The 18554-nt window shown below is 32.2% G+C and overlaps 1 protein-coding gene across 1 annotated transcript in view; it reads right to left on the bottom strand.

The window, feature by feature from the left end:
* Smp_012380 (putative potassium channel beta) overlaps positions 1-18554 on the bottom strand; it is a gene marked incomplete at both ends in the record, with an annotated part of 55130 nt that overhangs the window by 21734 nt on the left and 14842 nt on the right. The window contains 4 exons of the mRNA XM_018795827.1: positions 1970-2014; positions 3802-3881; positions 5650-5687; positions 15803-15846. Of these exons, the coding sequence (XP_018650100.1) occupies positions 1970-2014; positions 3802-3881; positions 5650-5687; positions 15803-15846 (207 nt within the window). The remainder of the gene's footprint in view (positions 1-1969; positions 2015-3801; positions 3882-5649; positions 5688-15802; positions 15847-18554) is intronic.

The following is an 18554-nucleotide window of genomic DNA, read 5'->3' as shown; positions in this document are numbered from 1 at the left end:
TTTAATTGGACCAGATTGCCATGCGAAACGTTGGATTTACTTCAAATTCATTCGCTGAGATTTTACAAATATATTATTTCTATTAAATGTTTTATTAGTTTCTAAATTTGAACAACTAGACACTTTTGAGATGTTGAAATTTGCAGAAGAGGGTTTTCAGGGTGGGGTTGCGCTCTACTGTCATACAAACTTTTGACCTTGCACCTAACTACCAAACAAAATGAAGCGAGAATTTATTCACACCATGATAATCCATGGTGAAAGATGTGTTTCACTATCTGTCGTTTTCGCTAGCATACATGAAAAACGTTAAGGTTTTTATGACTAAAATATCATTCTACCATGCTACGAACGTGTTAAGTGTATGGCAGCCTGTCATGATGGAAAAGAAATTATAACACAACAAAAGATATACCTCCAATAAAGTCTATAATGAAAATTATTAAAAAATATCTATAATTAAGTGACTGAATAAACGAAAACACAACCTCAATTATTTACTACCATAAACACAGATGACTTGAAAACCTAGAGTTTATCCCTAGCTGCTTTTTAACCTAATATTTTTCCCTACACATTTGATACCTAATTCTTAATGTAACTGCTTTTTTCAGTCCACAGACGTTTTATTGATTTCCACTGTAAACATTATAATGTATATTAAAGCATTCTTATCACGATTTCTTTATACAACTAATATAAGGAGGCTACTGAAAATCTTCGTTTAATATTTACGATTAACTTTAAATGATTAGATATGGTTTTATGTAATTTCAGATTGTGAAATACATAAAACTAACTTCTTGATTTATCAATTCACTTGCTTAAGCCTTCTATAAAATGCAGAGAGAGGTCAAATTATGAAAGCTTTAGGTTTGTTCCAATGGTGAATTGAATAAAATACTTTTACCTTGAAAACGTATCAATAATCGAAACCTTAACTTTATTTGCTACTTTTTATCTCAGGTTACGTAATCTGTAGTATCTACTTTTTTAAAACATACAAATAAAATTTATCTGATATTGTTTGATTAACATTTAATTAATCACCAATGTGCATCACGAGGCAATCCCTAACTTGGAATCCGGAAGGGAAGCGGAAAAGAGGAAGGCCAAAAAACACATTACGCCGGGAAATAGAAGCAGATATGAAAAGGATGGATAACAACTGGAAAGAACTGGAAAGGATTGCTCAGGACAGAGTTGGATGGAGAATGCTGGTGTGCGGCCTATACTCCTTGACGAGGGGTAACAGGCGTAAGTAAGTACGTAGTCAGTCTTTCCACCTTACTATATAAATTACACTTAAATTAACAGAATAAGCATTTTAACTAATTAGTGATTAGCAAATTAAAAACCCCTTAAGAGTATTGGAACGAACAATTATTTTCAAAACTTTTATTATCAGCCTCTACAGTCATACTGTAGTGTATGATACTTACATGGATAGATATAAGTAGCATTTAACACTGATCAGAAATGGAATGCCTGAGAAAAGAAGGTTGAGAATATTGAACTGAAGAAAACATAGAGGAATTGAGAATTGGAAGAATTATGAAGGATGTAAATGATGTGCAAATAATGTATTTAATGTTTAGTTTTCATAATTTACGAAGGCACTCTGTGATTGCGCACTTAATGACACATTGATTATCCCCCCGCCGAGTCATCGTTCATTACGATTCGTCCATAATTATTGTAATTGAATGGTTATAATATGACATGCTAGTAAAATAGACAATGTTATGTTTTTCAAAAAAGTTGAAAATTTATATCCATTATTAATCAAGCGTTCTGATACTTCGTGTTTATAGTTGAATAAAGTAAAGACAGTGTTCATAAATTCTTTCAACACAAACGAATGGTTTCATGAATAACTATTATTAATAGTTGCTATCGAATACAAATAAAATACATGCAAAACGCTACTGTTCATTTTCATCTTTCATTCATTGGTTGGTAAACTTACCGCCAATTTTTAGTACTCAATATTCTACCTAATGTTCTTTCAGCCCTAAAATGAAAATAAAACGAAATAAAAATCTTTAATAGATATTTTCCATAATTAGAGAAATTATTATCTTATACATTTTACAATTTTCAGACAAGCTGGTTTCATGAGGATAGGTGAAAATCTTAAAGTTGAATTTCACTGCAAACTAATTTCAGTTGTTAAATAATTGAAAACCATCCAGCATTAGAAATTTATATTATTCTAGCTCAGTATCCTATAATAAGTTACACCAATTACCAGTTGAACTGAATTTAAGAAGTATTAATCGTATATAACTGTTGTATGGGTTATTTATATCCACATAAGTAGTATATGATGATGGTCAGGCAGAGAATGTATTTCACTAGAAGATCGATAAGGAAAGAACGGGAACGGGACGCAATTGGTATGAAAACGTATGAACGATAATAATCGGAGATTATGGACTGATATTTGCAGAAGGAATGGTCAAGATTGAGAAAACTGATTGATAGTTTGCAAATTAACTGTTTACTCTATGGTTGTCGGATTTTAGTAAGATAGTTTGTTATTTTCTTGTCAAACACATTCGATTGTCCCCACTCGTGTTCTTGTTCACTACACAATAATGATAGACAATCACATAACTAATGTTAGGTTAACGCTAATTTATTTTTTGGCAAGTTATCATCGAGAAGGTAGTTGTGGGGAATGAGTAAAACAATCTTATTTTACTATAGATTAGTTTTTAACCCATGTACTTTCAATTTCAGCATAGTCACATGATGCTATATAGGTTACATTTACTTGTAATACAAGTATTCCAGTGTATTGCTTACTTTCACACTAAATTTGTTTCATAACTAGTGACGGTTATGAAATTTTAAGTTATCTTTTCATTCTAACTCATCCGCTTTGGAAATATTACTGACCAATTAAAATGGTCTAAATGGCTAGATATAGTGTGTTAATCCCGGCTAGGTGATTATCGAGCTCATTTACAAAATGTCGTTCAAACTTCCATTTCCCAACTATCATATGTCTATGAAAAGTAAGTTGTTTGCGTAGCCTTGAACCAGTATCTGGCTTATAAGGACATACACGTGGCATCAACATCGTACCTTAATATTCCCAAGATATATGGGAACACCACAACTATTGCTCCTCATATACCACAGATAATTTCTAATAACTCAATATTTTCAGGTACAAAGAAGTTTTTCATCTACATGGCGATGAACACGGTAATATTTTAGAGTTGTTCAGTGACTACAGATAACAAACTTGGTCACCATACTTGATACTCACAGTTTTGTTGACTATAAAAAACATGTACTTACTTTTTATCATGACTAGATTTAATATTTACTTTCATTCTTCTTCCGAATGAATGACTGATCCAGAAACAATCACTTATAGTAGCACAACGCATGGTAACTAATGTGGAAGTTTATTAGTACTATAATACAAGATCTAGATGTTAACTAAAGTTTATTCTCATATCAGTCAACTACATGTGTGATATGAATGTTACTTATTCTATTATTGCACCGTAACAAGTTTCATTTCAACTATACTTATTAACCTTTTTAACAGAACATTCATGTTTCAAATGAGCATAGTCTCATTTATGTAAATTGACAAAATTTCCAACAAAAATACCAAATTTTATGTTGAACATTTTTGATCAATAGAGAGCAATAACTGTTTGTGAAATGTGGCCGATATTCACAAACCATTATTAAGTTCAATTTTCACGACCCCCTACCCAAAAAAAACAGTTTAATAACTAAGAACTACTATATATCTTCTTCAGTCAATGAACTTACTCTCCATTTGAATAAGCTTCTCCAGTCTCAAAAACGTTAATTCCATTAGTGTAAGCTACTGTAACTATCTTATCAGCTATCTAAAATTTGAAACGAAAAGTTGAAAATACTCATATTTATTATTTTAAGAATAGAAATTTGAGTCGCTTCTTATGTACTACAATATGTAATTCAATTAAAAATAAACTATAATCAGTTAAACAGTGTATAACAAATATATTATTCTTATTTAATGTCTTACATCAACTCGGCGCCCAAATACTGTGAAAGTATTCGCTCTAATTTAGACGAAAGTTCTTATATAAACAAATGTCAATGTTTCATTAAATTCTTAAATATATTCACCTCATTTATCTGAATTAATTGTGGAAGTTCAATAGTTTTGTCAAGTTGTCACCTCATTAAACTTTCCATTGGTTATTTCTCACACTAGAACATATATGTTACGTTTTCACATCATAGTTAATTAATAAAATCTATCGGTTTACTTAGTTTATCTGTAAAGTTATCTTAATCATCAACCTAATCAATCTACCATTCATTCAACTTTTTTGTCAATCCTAGAGACAATTTGAAATACTCTATCAGTCCAATATATGCTTTACAGTTTACTTCACTTAATAAGACCGAATACATCCATGATAATTCAAAGTAGCTTACTGGCAATTCAGATTATGAAGTAAACATGAATATTTCTTGAAGTCGATTGCATGAATTCCTACTAATCGCTTACTAAAATACTTGAATCATTATACACCAATTGAATATATATTTCAAGGGCTCTGGGAATTCGACATCTAAGCTGATCTAAATCATAAAATATTAATTTTGCTTCCACTTTAGAATCGAACATCTTATTTGTCTTCTTGATTCGTTTTACATTCATCAGTACAATTCATCTTCTACGTATATGATACTCTTGGAATAATTATAATATAATTTTTTAAAGTATAGTTCCAAAGACAGATAATTTTGTATCTTTACAATGCTATATCCAACTTACCTTATTATTTAAGAATCAATTATTAAGATCAAATATGTATTAACATAATCTGACAAATCAGTAAGTAATCAATGCGACAAAACAAGATATACTACAGTCAGGGAATCCGTTCAGGGTCTTATTATTACAGTTTATCGTATCATTTACAAAGTAATTATAAGCTCTTATTAAGTGTTCTAGTAAGTTCTCTAAAATAATTTCAACTGCCACTATGTAATTTAAAAGAAGTTATGTGACACTAAAGTCAAGTGAGTTAATGGAAATTATTCATCGTTGCTTGGCATAAATTTATTAAAATTTATTAGGATACATATCAAACTAAAAATGTTAACCATTGAAATGTTTTATCATTCACTTACCTATTTATAATGTATCAGCAGACAAATTATTGTATAAAAATATAAACTTACTTAGTTTCTTCAAACTTTTCTTCAGTTAGTAGTCCTATGCTTCGATGAACAAAATAGAAACGAGTTTTCCAATCAATATGCTAAAATAATTTTCTTCGGCAATAATCTTACACCATCTCTTATCAATACCTTATAATTATAAGAATAATGCTAACTTTGATAGGTACACAACACAACAAAATTGGAAGAGCAGTTGTGAGTGATTCTCTTTGGTAATAGCTAGCAAATATAGTTGTATAATAATAAGTCTTTGAATTCATGGATGATATTTCACTGTGATTTAACAACCTGTAATTGTTTTCCAAAAAGCCTTCCTATAAAAAAACTACAACTGTAACCAAGTTGTTTAAACTAATCAATAAACAAAACGTAACTTTATTTCTAAGAGATCATCGTTAAAATAAACATATCAAATAAACTATCTAAAACACCTACTTCATCCGGTATCTGATTACCGAAAGTCACATCTGTACCTGGAATAAAAATACAATAAAATTAAGTCGATAAATATTTAAGAAAAAGAAAACACTATCATGTTAATATGAAGAAAAACATTGATTTAAACTAATGAATGTTTTATTTTTCTGTATATAAACAAAAGGCAATCATTTTAAATACTAATTGCATGATAGTCATAATATTTTGACATTAATATCAGAAGGGGTTTTTGTGGATATTATAGTGATTTCAGTAGTTGAGATCATGAGTAGATCGAAGCTAGACCACCATGCAAAACCTGGGAGCACTGGACAGCCGCTTCGTCCCACTGGGGGACTCCTCAGCAGTGTGCATCCACGATACCACCTCGCGAGATTCAAACTCGGAACCTATCGGTCTCATATGCGAACGCCTAACCTCTAGACCACTGAGATGGCCTACATCCAACGATGTTAATGCCTGGTTTCAGCTAATCCACGAAATTGAGCGACACATCCACCGTTGTCTTCAGTGAGTTACTGTCTCACAACAGACCTGGTTGAACTCCACTGGTCACTGATTCTCACTAGAACTTCAGGAAATACCTCATGGGGCCAGTCACTAGTGAGCATATGTTGATTAATATCAGAAGGGGCTTTTGTGGATATTATAGTAATTTCAATAGTTGACATCATGAGTCATTGTTTTATAATTGTTGAGAGGAAACAAAATCAAATCTTCTTCAATAATAGCAGCAAATAATTTCTTCTAGATTAAATGTAGTTTCCTTAAACATAAAGACTTGATTCTAAACTACATTCAAATAATAATCTACTATTATGATAAACTATTTAGTACTTAAACATACAGACAATACATGATCATATATGATAGTTAGCCATTTACAATAATCATCATCCTTAACATACTATGTGTTTTTAAAGCTTAAACAATAATGATACAGAGATAATTTACAATAGATTCTTATATATTAATAAGAGGGATTTAATTTTTGTGAAGAGAATAACATCAGATTATTAAGTAGTATTTGAAATACAAAGCAATCTTTTACTTTTTCAAGTGTTCACTTCGGGTAAATTCAAGTAAACAAGTAGAAACTTTGTAAGTTATAAATCAGACTTTAATTTTTGTATTTTGGTAAAATAAACCTTAAAATTAATTCACTTAGAATTGTTTGTTTGAATCTTCTCATTGATGTTTAGGACTGCAACTGGTCAATCTTTAATAGGACGAAACGCGCGTCCTGGATTCCATTGCTAGCCACTGTCCATCTTTGCTTAAAACTAATGTTGAACTCTAACTTTATGATGATTTCACACTTAAGAATTTCTTCAGTAACTTGATATTTAACATTTTTAACATCATCACTGTAGAGTACAGGTTCAAACTTGAAAGGTTACTGAAATTTTTCAAATTAAAGATGAATTCTATGATAGATTCAGTACCACTGAATAAATAATTATCAAAATGATTTCACTGTTATGAACTATAGTGTTCACAATACTGAAATATATCGTCGATGAAATGATCATCAGTAAAATACGTTATACAAGACTGTGTATTGATTATTGGTACACTTGGAGGTATAAGTCATTTGAACTTTCATTCTAATTATTTTTGTTATTATTAATTTAACTTCTATTAAGACTCCATTGTTACCGATCACTTACACTACCAAATAAAAATGGCTTAAACTTGCATCATGATCTTCGGTTTCATGTCCACCGGAAACAAGCAAGCAATGGACAGTTAGTTCGTCTTACTATGATACTCTCAACAGTGGTCAGACTTAAGGCATCCAGTCCTTATGATGTACGGTGATGAAGAGTTCTGAATTATATATATAGCAACCATCCTACAATCAATTTCGATTATAGCCAATTTTGGTTAAGCCCTTTTTATTAACTTACTTAACAGACATCATCATTTGGGTAGTAACAATTTGCATATTCTTTGCACTGCTATATCACTAGAGCACATGACACTCTATCCGAAATGTTGACTGCTTAAATATCATTCGATGACTCATACTCCTCCCCATATGTGTACGCACGCAAATATTATTATCAGCCTTTGTTTTGGTTTGCTGTGCCCTTATTAAATTTGACTATAAATTGCCTATGTAATTGCTTGCTATTCGCTCGTTTGCTTCTCGTTCGTTTCCTTCGCTTGTTTGCCTGTTCACTCGCTCTCTCGCTTGCCGTTCGCTCGCTCGTTGATATTCACTCAGGTGTTGTTAGCTTTTTGACCTGAGTTATTCGACAATGAACTGTAGTTGCTGCTATCCTTCGTCTTCTGATTTTACGCACCGTTAAGATTAGAATTATAACGGTTATCGAGGTAAACGATTAACGAATCGCGGCACTACATATATATGTATGTATATATATACATATATACCATGGAGAACAACTGAAAAGGTATCAAGGAGGCAATCGTTTCAACATGTCAAGAGGTTCTGGGCCAAAAGAAGCACCACCACAAGGAATGGATCACTGCTGGTACACTGGATAAAATTGAAGAAAGGAGGAACAACAAGGCAGCAATCAATGTCAGCCGAACAAGAGCGGAAAAAGCCAAGGCACAAGCCAAATACACAGAGGCAAACAAGCAAGTGAAGAGGAGCATCAGAACCGACAAACGTAAATATGTGGAAGATTTAGCGATGACAGCGGAAAAGGCTGTAAGAGAGGGAAACATGAGACAACTGTATGATACAACAAAGAAACTTGCTGGAAATTACCGTAAACCAGAAAGACCAGTGAAAAGCAAGGAAGGAAAAGTAATCACCGACATTGAAGAACAACGAAACAGGTGGGTAGAACACTTCAAAGAACTCTTAAATCGACCAGCTCCAATGAACCCACCCAACATCGAAGCAGCACCCACGGACCTCCCAATCGATGTTGGCCCATCAATAATTGAAGAGATCAGCATGGCCATCAGGCAAATCAAGAGTAGCAAAGCAGCGGGACCAGACAACATCCCGGCAGAGGCACTGAAAGGAGATGTAGCAGTAACTGCCAAGATACTCCACATCCTCTTCAGTAAGATTAGGTTTGAAGAACAAGCACCAACAGACTGGAAAAAGGACTTCTGATCAAGATACCAAAGAAAGGCGATCTCAGCAAGTGCGATAACTACAGAGGCATCACTCTTCTCTCAATACCAAGAAAAGTCTTCAACAGAGTATTGTTAAACAGGATGAAGGATTCCGTGAACGCCCAACTTCGAGATCAACAGTATGGATTCCGTAAAGATCGATCATGTGCAGACCAAATCACAACCCTTCGGATTATTGTGGAACAATCAATCGAATGGAATTCATCACTCTACATCAACTACAACAAAGCATTTGATAGTGTGGACAGGACAACACTATGGAGGCTTCTTCGACACTACGGCGTGCCTGAGAAGATAGTCAATATCATACGGAACTCCTATGATGGATTTAACTGCGAAATTGTTCATGGAGGACAACTCACCGACTCACTTGAGGTAAAGACCGGTGTTAGGCAAGGTTGCTTACTCTCACCCTTTCTCTTTCTCCTGGTGATAGACTGGATCGTGAAAATGTCAACATCTGGAGGAAATCACGGGATACAGTGGACAGGCAGGATGCAGCTTGACGACTTAGACTTCGCAGATGATCTGGCTCTTCTATCACAAACGCAACAACAAATGCAGGAGAAAACGACCAGTGTAGCAGCAGCCTCAACAGTAGTAGGTCTCAATATAAACAAAGTGAAAAGCAAGACTCTCCGATACAATACAACATGCACCAATCAAATTACACTTGACGGAGAAGCTTTGGAGGATGTGGAAACCTTTACATATCTGGGCAGCATCATTGATGAACACGGTGGATCAGATGCAGATGTGAGGGCGAGGATCAGCAAAGCAAGAACAGCATACTTACAACTGAAAACATCTGGAAGTCGACTTCACAATTGTCAAACAACACCAAGGTTAGAATTTTCAATACAAATGTCAAGACAGTTCTACTGTATGGAGTGGAGACGTGGAGAACTACGAATGCCATTATCCAGAAAATACAAGTGTTTATTAACAGCTGTCTACGCAGATACTTCGGATCCGATGACCAGACACTATCAGCAACAAGTTACTGTGGGAGACAACAAACCAGATTCCAGCGGAAGAAATCAGGAAGAAGCGCTGGAAGTGGATTGGGCACACTTTGAGGAAATCACCTGATCGCGTCACAAGACAAGCCCTCACATGGAATCCTGAAGGTCGAAGGAGAAGAGGAAGATCAAAGAACACATTACGCCGAGAAATGGAGACAGACATGAGAAGAATGAACAAAAATTTGATAGAACTAGAAAAGAAGGCCCAGTACAGAGTGGGTTGGAGAACGCTGGTCGGCGGCCTATGCTCCATTGGGAGTAGCAGGCTTAAGTATATATATATATATATATATATATATATATATATATATATATATATATATAGTATTGTTGGAATATGACAACTTTTAGACTTTTTTATATGCTTTTTAATCAGTTCTTTTAAATCATTTGATCAAAGTCAAAAAGTTAGTACACTTACACTTCTTAAAGCCAATTCGTCATGTTTAAATGAACGGAGTTTGATTAACAGTTAGTCAAATGACTATCTTATTCTGTGATGACTTTGATTTACACAATGTAACTTGTACTATACTATGAAAGAATTCTTAGTAAATCCACTTTTAGAAAACTAGTTTCTTGAAGGTTTTCCGTAAGAAGTAAACTGCTTTTTATTATCAACAAACACAAATTCTCAACTGATATTTTACTAATCATCTATAAACGTTACTAGATTTCCAGTAAAAAGTAATTGAAAAGAGGATATCAGATTGTAGTACCACTTCTTTGGTTCGATCTCATGTAAAAAAGCATATTATTATTAGCTTTATTCAATATTATATTTTATATAGAATATTTTTATATAGAATTCACAGCACAAAGTACTTCAACAAGTTTCCGTCTCTTACTTCTTTGTCCTTCCTGACGATAAATAATGAGTGATCGCCAGGTAGAAGTTAGCAGTCCAGTCAATCGACATCTGAATAATGTACATTCTTCTTGTTGCATATTGCCAGCAACCACGATATGATACAACATCAGATATTACATCGGATAATCAATATTTATCTGCTAGTTGTTATTAATTTTTTTTACTAGCCTGTGGTTGAACAGCTATAGATGCTAAAATAAGACCCTACATATATCTGATTCACTGCTGTTTTTCATTTTATGTATTTATAATAATATTCATATATCATAACTAATATAACGTCAAAGATACATGAGATAATTCTCTAAAATCATCATAGAATTAAGGCAGCTTAAAAACTAATCACTATTAGAATAGTTTGTTTAATTTAACACTGGAAACGGATTAAAAAAGTCATCGGGTTGAAATATGACACAACGCGATCTAATGATATGAAAATTACAAGTAATAATATATCTATATCACTTAGTATTGTTTGTTTGAATCTTCCCATTGATGTTTAGGACTGCAATTGATCAGTCTCCTATTGACATATATACATACTGTGCGTATTGCCTCGATATAGCCTTAATCCATCTTTGCTTATAATATATATTTTATTCAAACTTATTTACTCGTTTATTTGTACATGAAAACTAGGAGAAGGGTATTGAGTTTCTTTTGTTTAAACTATGTTGATCGTTCTATTTCAATCTATATAGTTATATGAAATCAGTTTATGACCACACCTTAATTAAGTTTAAAAACTTAGCTTGCTGATAAAACTATTATTTTTTGTGTGAGTTGTCTATAGACTAGTAAGAATGATTATAGGACATTGAATTCCTTCTCACAAAAATTACACATCGCTGATAAAGAATGAAACAGTTCTACCGAAAATGACATGGTGAAAAAAGGAGGCTGATAGTTTATGACTTTATAGTGTAAACTAGTGTGTATGAAATTTAAACTTCATGTGTACAGGATCGTGTGTCTAAAATGAGGTAGAATATCAACCCTAAAGGAAGGTGCTGTTAAATACATCCGGACCTTAAATCGTTTTATATTTTGTTAATCTTTGATTAGAAATTATATAAGTTAAGAAGTTTAGATAAATTAATTATGATACTTCTTGTTATCAAGATTAACTTTTGTCATTGATATTTTTAAAATTGAAAGATTTGATTCATTTTAGCATAAACGTCATTTATAATTGTCATGGTCCTTTTGGATCACATATTTTATTGTTCGATTCTTATGTCTTGTAGTGCCGTGCTTCGTTAATCGTTCACCTCGATAACAGTTATAATGCAAATCTTGACGGTGCATAAAATCATAAGGTAAAGAGAAGTGGTAACTACAGTTTTATTGACAAATGACGAAGGTCAGAAAGTTATAAGCACATTAGCAAATATCAGCGAGCACGCATTGGATATGGCGTGTAAGTCCCATTTTAATCAATATTTATAGTCAGATAAGAAGTTACAGACATGTGAGGAATAAGATAAAAATTGTACGCACATACGCTCATATAAAAAATAGTCAGGGTTAATAAGTGAATAATTAACAAGGTCAAAACATGACATGATGGATAGGTACATTGGCTTGTCCAGAAGCTAAAATAAGGTATACGGGCTTAACATATCAACTGACACTACAGTCTTATGCAATTCGTAATGTATAAGCCTCAGAAGATTTGATCGATATCTCAATGGTTTGAGCCTTAGATGAGACATCAACAGTCAGTGAAATTAATCTTCAGTCAACTAACAAACCTCAGATGAAATAAAAGACAAATCATGAGTTTTATGGTTTGTCACATTGAAATATCTTACTCAAAATCCTCGTTAGTGATTTAAGCTAATCACAATGAAAATATAACTAACGTTGAAAAAAACTCTTATTCTTGACAGATTCTAGAGATTCATGTGACCAAAAACTGTTATTTAACAAAACATGAGATGCATGTGTGTCTTATTTTCTATAAACAAACAAACACTCTACTAATTATCACTTTCACGTTTGCCTGATTCATGACAATACTTTAAAAAAAGGTAATATATTACTCAATACTGAGTGAAAAAGTAGACTTTTTTTTACTTATACTCAATAACTTATCAATTAAGATAATCAATAATTACTCATAGTTTTCAGTAGCAACACAAAGTAAGCGGTTTTCATTACCTGAACTCTTTGCTAACTAAATTCACTTAGTATTGTTTGTTTGTATCTTCCCATTGATGGTTAGGACTGCAACTGGTCAGTCTCTAATTGGCACATGTGCATACTGTACGTATCGCCTCGATATTGCCTTAATTCACATGCATTATAAGCAAAATATGGATAGTGGCTAGCAGTGGAATCCAGGACACGCGTTTTATCCTGTGTGGGACTTATTAGCTGGATGTACTTGCATTCGGAGTTGATTTCCCACTCAGTATTCACACATGGCCAATCACAGACTGACCAGTCGTAGTCCTAAACATCAATGGGGAAGATTCAAACAAACAATACTAAGTGAATTTAAACTTCACCCTATCGCACAAGCCAGTGGCTATCAGGAATCAGTAGCTGAGTGGATAATGCGATGGCGTTTGAAGCGAAAGGTACTAGGTTCGAGTCCCATAGTGAACATCAACTCTGAGATGCAGGTGCAGCCAACTGACGAGTCCCAAATAGAACGAAACACGCGTCGTGGATTCCACTGCTAGCCACTATCCATCTTTACTAGTTGTTTACAAATATATTTATCATACTTTAGTCTTACCAAACCTACTAAAATTGATGCTAATAAGATTATATACAAATAATTTATTATTTCCATCATAATCTTATGTCTTCTATAGAATTCGATAGTAAAAGATTAAATTATAACTTCTTTTATTTGGAAACACTTCTTTTCTATTACAAACACAAAAAGAAATTCAAATTGAATTACATTAAAATTCCTTTGATTACAAATGTAAATGTATGGTATATTTATGTAGAAATATGATTTTCAAAAAGAAAATAGTAAACACAACAACAACTTTTTTTGATAGTTGAGATCATGAATCGATTGAAGCTAGATCACCATGGAAAACCTGGTAGCACTGGACGGCCGTTTCGTCCTGTTATGGGACCCTTCAGCAGTGCGCATCCACGATCCCGCTTCGCGAGATTCGAACCCAGGACCTATCAGTTTCGCGTGCGAGAGCTTAACTTATTTTGACTACAATGGAAGTTAGATAAAGTATAATTAATCTAAGGAATCAATCATGAATATGTAATAAAATATATTTCAAGAAAGTTAATTCAATCAATCAAGTATGGAGAATAAATATTTAGCAAATTGAAAACAAGAAATGAGAAATCAATCCTATTTTAGAAATAAACTTTTCAAATAGCCAATATCATAAATGGTATAGTTTGTTTTTACATTTTGCTGGAGTTTTGTTCTCTAAGCTGGATGGTTTAGTCATAGAGCTTTTATCATTCTTCTGATCAACACCATAAACACATCAATTGATCTTATTCTAGCCAGAGTCCAATTAGATATTGCTTGAAGAATTCATCACAGCACAGTAAAATAACCATCTTGAAAGCAGTGAAGTTCATAAATTTACATCGTTCAAATTCTATTCGATTTTCTTTAGGAATCAGTATAAATAATAAAATAACTCCTATGATAGTTGTAAAAGTGATGCAATGGCTAAAAGCAAGAATGATCTTAATTATGAAATCCAAACGTGCTTGTAAGACACACTTCAATGACACTTTTACGATTACAAAAACAAACAGTAAAATAAAGAAAACCTTATTAACAAAGATGCAGAAGAACAAAATTTGGAAATCATGAATATGAGCTGAGTTAAGATGTAAAGAAAGATAACCCGTACATCTAAAAATGAATTAGTCCTATAGTTTACAATTAACTGAATTTCGATTCTCTGTAGATCTACGAGATCAGTACTAGAAAAAAGTAAGTACATAATATATGGACCGTCATAAATGCATATATATATATATATATAATGTATTGATGTCAGACAAATGGTTCGTATAAAACAGGTGTATGTCCAACTATTATCATGGTTACCGAGTCATTATGATCAAACATGTAAAGTTGTTTACGATCTGATTTTGCTTAGTGACTTTATTTTGTTACAATGAATTGGTACGCTAGACTTCATATCAATGTTTATATTATTTTTACGTCACCTCAAATTAACACGTTATCCTATCATCTTTCATTCGACATTGAAATCATCCTGAAGATTGTGTCCACTGTCACGTAGAACTTGACTGATATATATTAATTTGGCATACTAATCAAATGCTTGCTGAAAGTGATGTTACCATCTGTGAACTCAACAAGTCAGGAAAGCAACAGTTTAGTTACAAGTGATATTGAAATGAATACTTTATTTCTTCAAAAATTAACTGACATTGTAAACATGGATCATCTAATCCTAACTATGCTATTATGTTCTCTGTAATTTATGAAGATATTCCTATGAACAGTGATAAAGAGGCTTAAATTCTAACTAAATACTAATCCAATATTCGTATACTTTCTTTCTTGACATTGGGGTTCTACACTGAATCACCTCATTTATTAAAATCTGATTATTATTACGAACTATCTGCCTTTAATCTGATAATTAAATTATTATTATTATTATTATTATATTTTTAAAACTAATTATTACAGTCTATATTTGGTTCAACTAATACCTAGTTAACTGAGATCACAAAAAGACAAATGTTGGACAACTATTAAAACCAAAAAGCCCTGGATAGTTCATTCTGATATGGAGCTATCCATCTGTGAGCATTTATACCTCCATGTTTCATAAAATAGCTATCCAGTAATTTCTAGATCTAATGATTGTCCAATGAAGGTTGACTATCAATCTCAATAACAAATGACAATGTCGACAAACCCTAACGATGAAAATGATTATTTAACTAAATTGTTTGAGTTTCGACTTTCCGTTGTATTTGCTCCATTTATTAAATAAACAACTGTGGTGTAGGAAGAGAAATTTATGAATGCTGATTTAAAACTGAAAACTATAAAGGGTTAACATAGGGTTAACTACTAAAACACAGTACTAACATTATACTAAATTATTAGCATAAGATCATATCAAAATAAACATACACTTACCCAAACTGAGTACAGATACCCGAAGTCCAGTGCTGCCAAGATTTCTATTTAAATAAAATAAATATATAAATTTATAATTCAAAGATGGGTTTTTATGTGAAAATCAGTGAAAAACAAAAGGGTTTTCAATTCTGATCAATTCTTAGCTGGTACTAAAATTACTTACGCCCGTTACTCCTCGTGGAGAAGCATAGGCCGCCCACCTGGATTCTCCATCAAACTGCGCTAAAGTAAAACGCTGATTTTAACCAGTATTTAAAATTTAAGTATAAACCATGGCTATTTCATTGAATAGCACTTTTGCAGATTAGATTAAATGATCCATTTAAGTATACACCATATTTTTAAATTCAAAACCCTTTTTAAAATAGAATCTTGTAAAATAAATAGTATGTTAATAGTGTAATGAACGAGAACACAAGTGGAGACAATCGAGTGTATTTACAGAACATCTCATTAAAATCTGAAAACCATACAGTAAATAATTCATTTGCAAAACGTCATTCAATTTTCTCAAACTTCACTGTTCCTTCTGTAAAATGTCAATCAATATTCTCAGACTTCACTGATTCTTCTTTACCATAACAATTATTTTTTGTTCTCTTTCTGTTTTCTTTGATCTTCATAACCTTCTGCCTCCAGGTATTTCACTTTCGATTGGTGATGCATACTACTTATATATCGACATCAGTAGCACATACCACAACAGTTTCATACTGCGTTCTAACAAAGTTCATCAAGTAAACTGTTTATGTTCATTTATTAGAAAATATAATAATTAAACAGTGTTAGAAGCCTTTTAATTCAACTGAAATGTATTTGAATTGAATTATCAAATATATGTTGGACTCATGGGTTTTATAAACAGGTTTAATTCATTGTCAACTGAAATATTAGATCGGTTACAATGACGAAGTATTATGAATCTGTAATTAAAAATTAAAACCTGATCGCCATATATATATATATATATGACAGAGGAAGTGTTCAACCTAACAGTTGACTGCTAGATTTAAATAAGAAAACTTAGCTTGAATAGTATGATTGTGTAGTTTTTGGACACAAGTTTGAATTAAAGATAATTTTATTATATACTGACAATGACTGGAGAGTCACTAAAATTAAAGAAATCAGGACTGTTGACTAGTAAATACAAATTCACTTGTTTGAGATAGTTTATTCACAACAACAAGTGAATGTTTCATGTTTGAATCTGTGTGGGACCACCAATATGTACTCTTGGAGATTCGTAAGGTATAGTCAAGATACAATCTGTTCTCTCTCATTTTAAACGGCTCATCTTATGTTATTATTCTGCATGAAGAACTATCTTTAATTCCAGCTATATAAATTTCATAAAATAAGTTAAATAGCATCTAACCATTGTGAAATGATTCGTTAAAATGTAAACATAACTTCTCCTAAAATATATCTGGCATTGTAAAGGAAGCTTGTTTTAAAGAACGCATTTTCTTGTTTACATCACAAACAAATAACATCTTTTTTCAATCTCGTAAGCTTTACACAAACGTCATACAAAAAGAATCATCAGTATTTAGTGCATTTGAATATATCTATATATCTATATCTATCTATCCATCTATCTATCTATCCACCTATCTATCTATCCATCTATCTATCTATCCACCTATCTATCTATCCATCTATCTATCTATCCATAAATATATATATATTGCTTCTTAATCAATCAATTATCATACAATGTCAGTTATATTATCTGAATATTAAAGAAATAAATAAAAAACCACAATAAATCGTCTAGAATTTTGTCAGAGCTGTATAAGCATTAGTTCAAATATTACTGTAATAAAAAAAAAGATTTTTTTAGAGTATAAATCGATAAATAGAAAAATTAAATTTTCCATTTCTTACGTCATTATCATTTATAAATTCAATAAATTATTTTCAAATAATCAACGCCAAAAAAGAAAAATTGGCAATGATAATTATCAACTAATTTGTTTTTTATCAGAAGGGGTTTTGTGAATATTATAGTAATTTTAGTAATTGAGATCGTCAACCGATTGAAGCTAGATCACTATGGAAAACCTGGAAGCACTGGACGGCCGTTTCATGATTTCAACTATTAAAATTACTATAACATCCACAGAAATCGCTTCTGATAATAATCAACATATGCTCAGTAGTAACTGGCTCCATGAGGTATTTCCTGGAGTTCTTATGAGAATCAGTGACCAATGGAGTTCAACCAGGTTTGTTGTGAGATAGTAACTCAGTGAAGACATTGGTGGATGTGTCGCTCAATTTTGTGGATCGGTTGAAGTTACACAATAACACCATTGGATGTAGGCCAGCTCAGTGGTCAAAAGGTTAACTGCTCGCGCGCGAAACCGTTAGGTCCTAGGTTCGAATCTCGCGAGGTGCTATCGTGGATGCGCACTGTTGAGGAGTCTCACAATAGGACGAAACGATTGTCCAGTGCTTCCAGGTTTTCCATAATGGTCTAGCTTCAATTGATTCATAATCTCAACTAATTTGTTTTTGTTTTCTTTTTTGAATTATGAAATTATTATTTTACAAAAAAAATTTAAATAAAATTGAAAGAAACTAATTTTTAAATGAATAAACAATTAGGTTGAATAATTTCTTACTATTCAATTATAAATTTATTTTGAATTAAAAATGTTGGTTTTAGATTTAGTTTATAGATACAAACAATAATCTTTGAAAATATAATGTTTATCAAAATAAAAAAAGATTAACTTATTGT

This window comes from Schistosoma mansoni, chromosome 2, assembly GCF_000237925.1.
Source record: "Schistosoma mansoni strain Puerto Rico chromosome 2, complete genome".
Taxonomy (NCBI): Eukaryota; Metazoa; Platyhelminthes; class Trematoda; order Strigeidida; family Schistosomatidae; genus Schistosoma; species Schistosoma mansoni.
The sequence above is the reverse complement of the archived record's forward strand: the minus strand, read 5'-3'. Positions and strand labels throughout refer to the sequence as shown.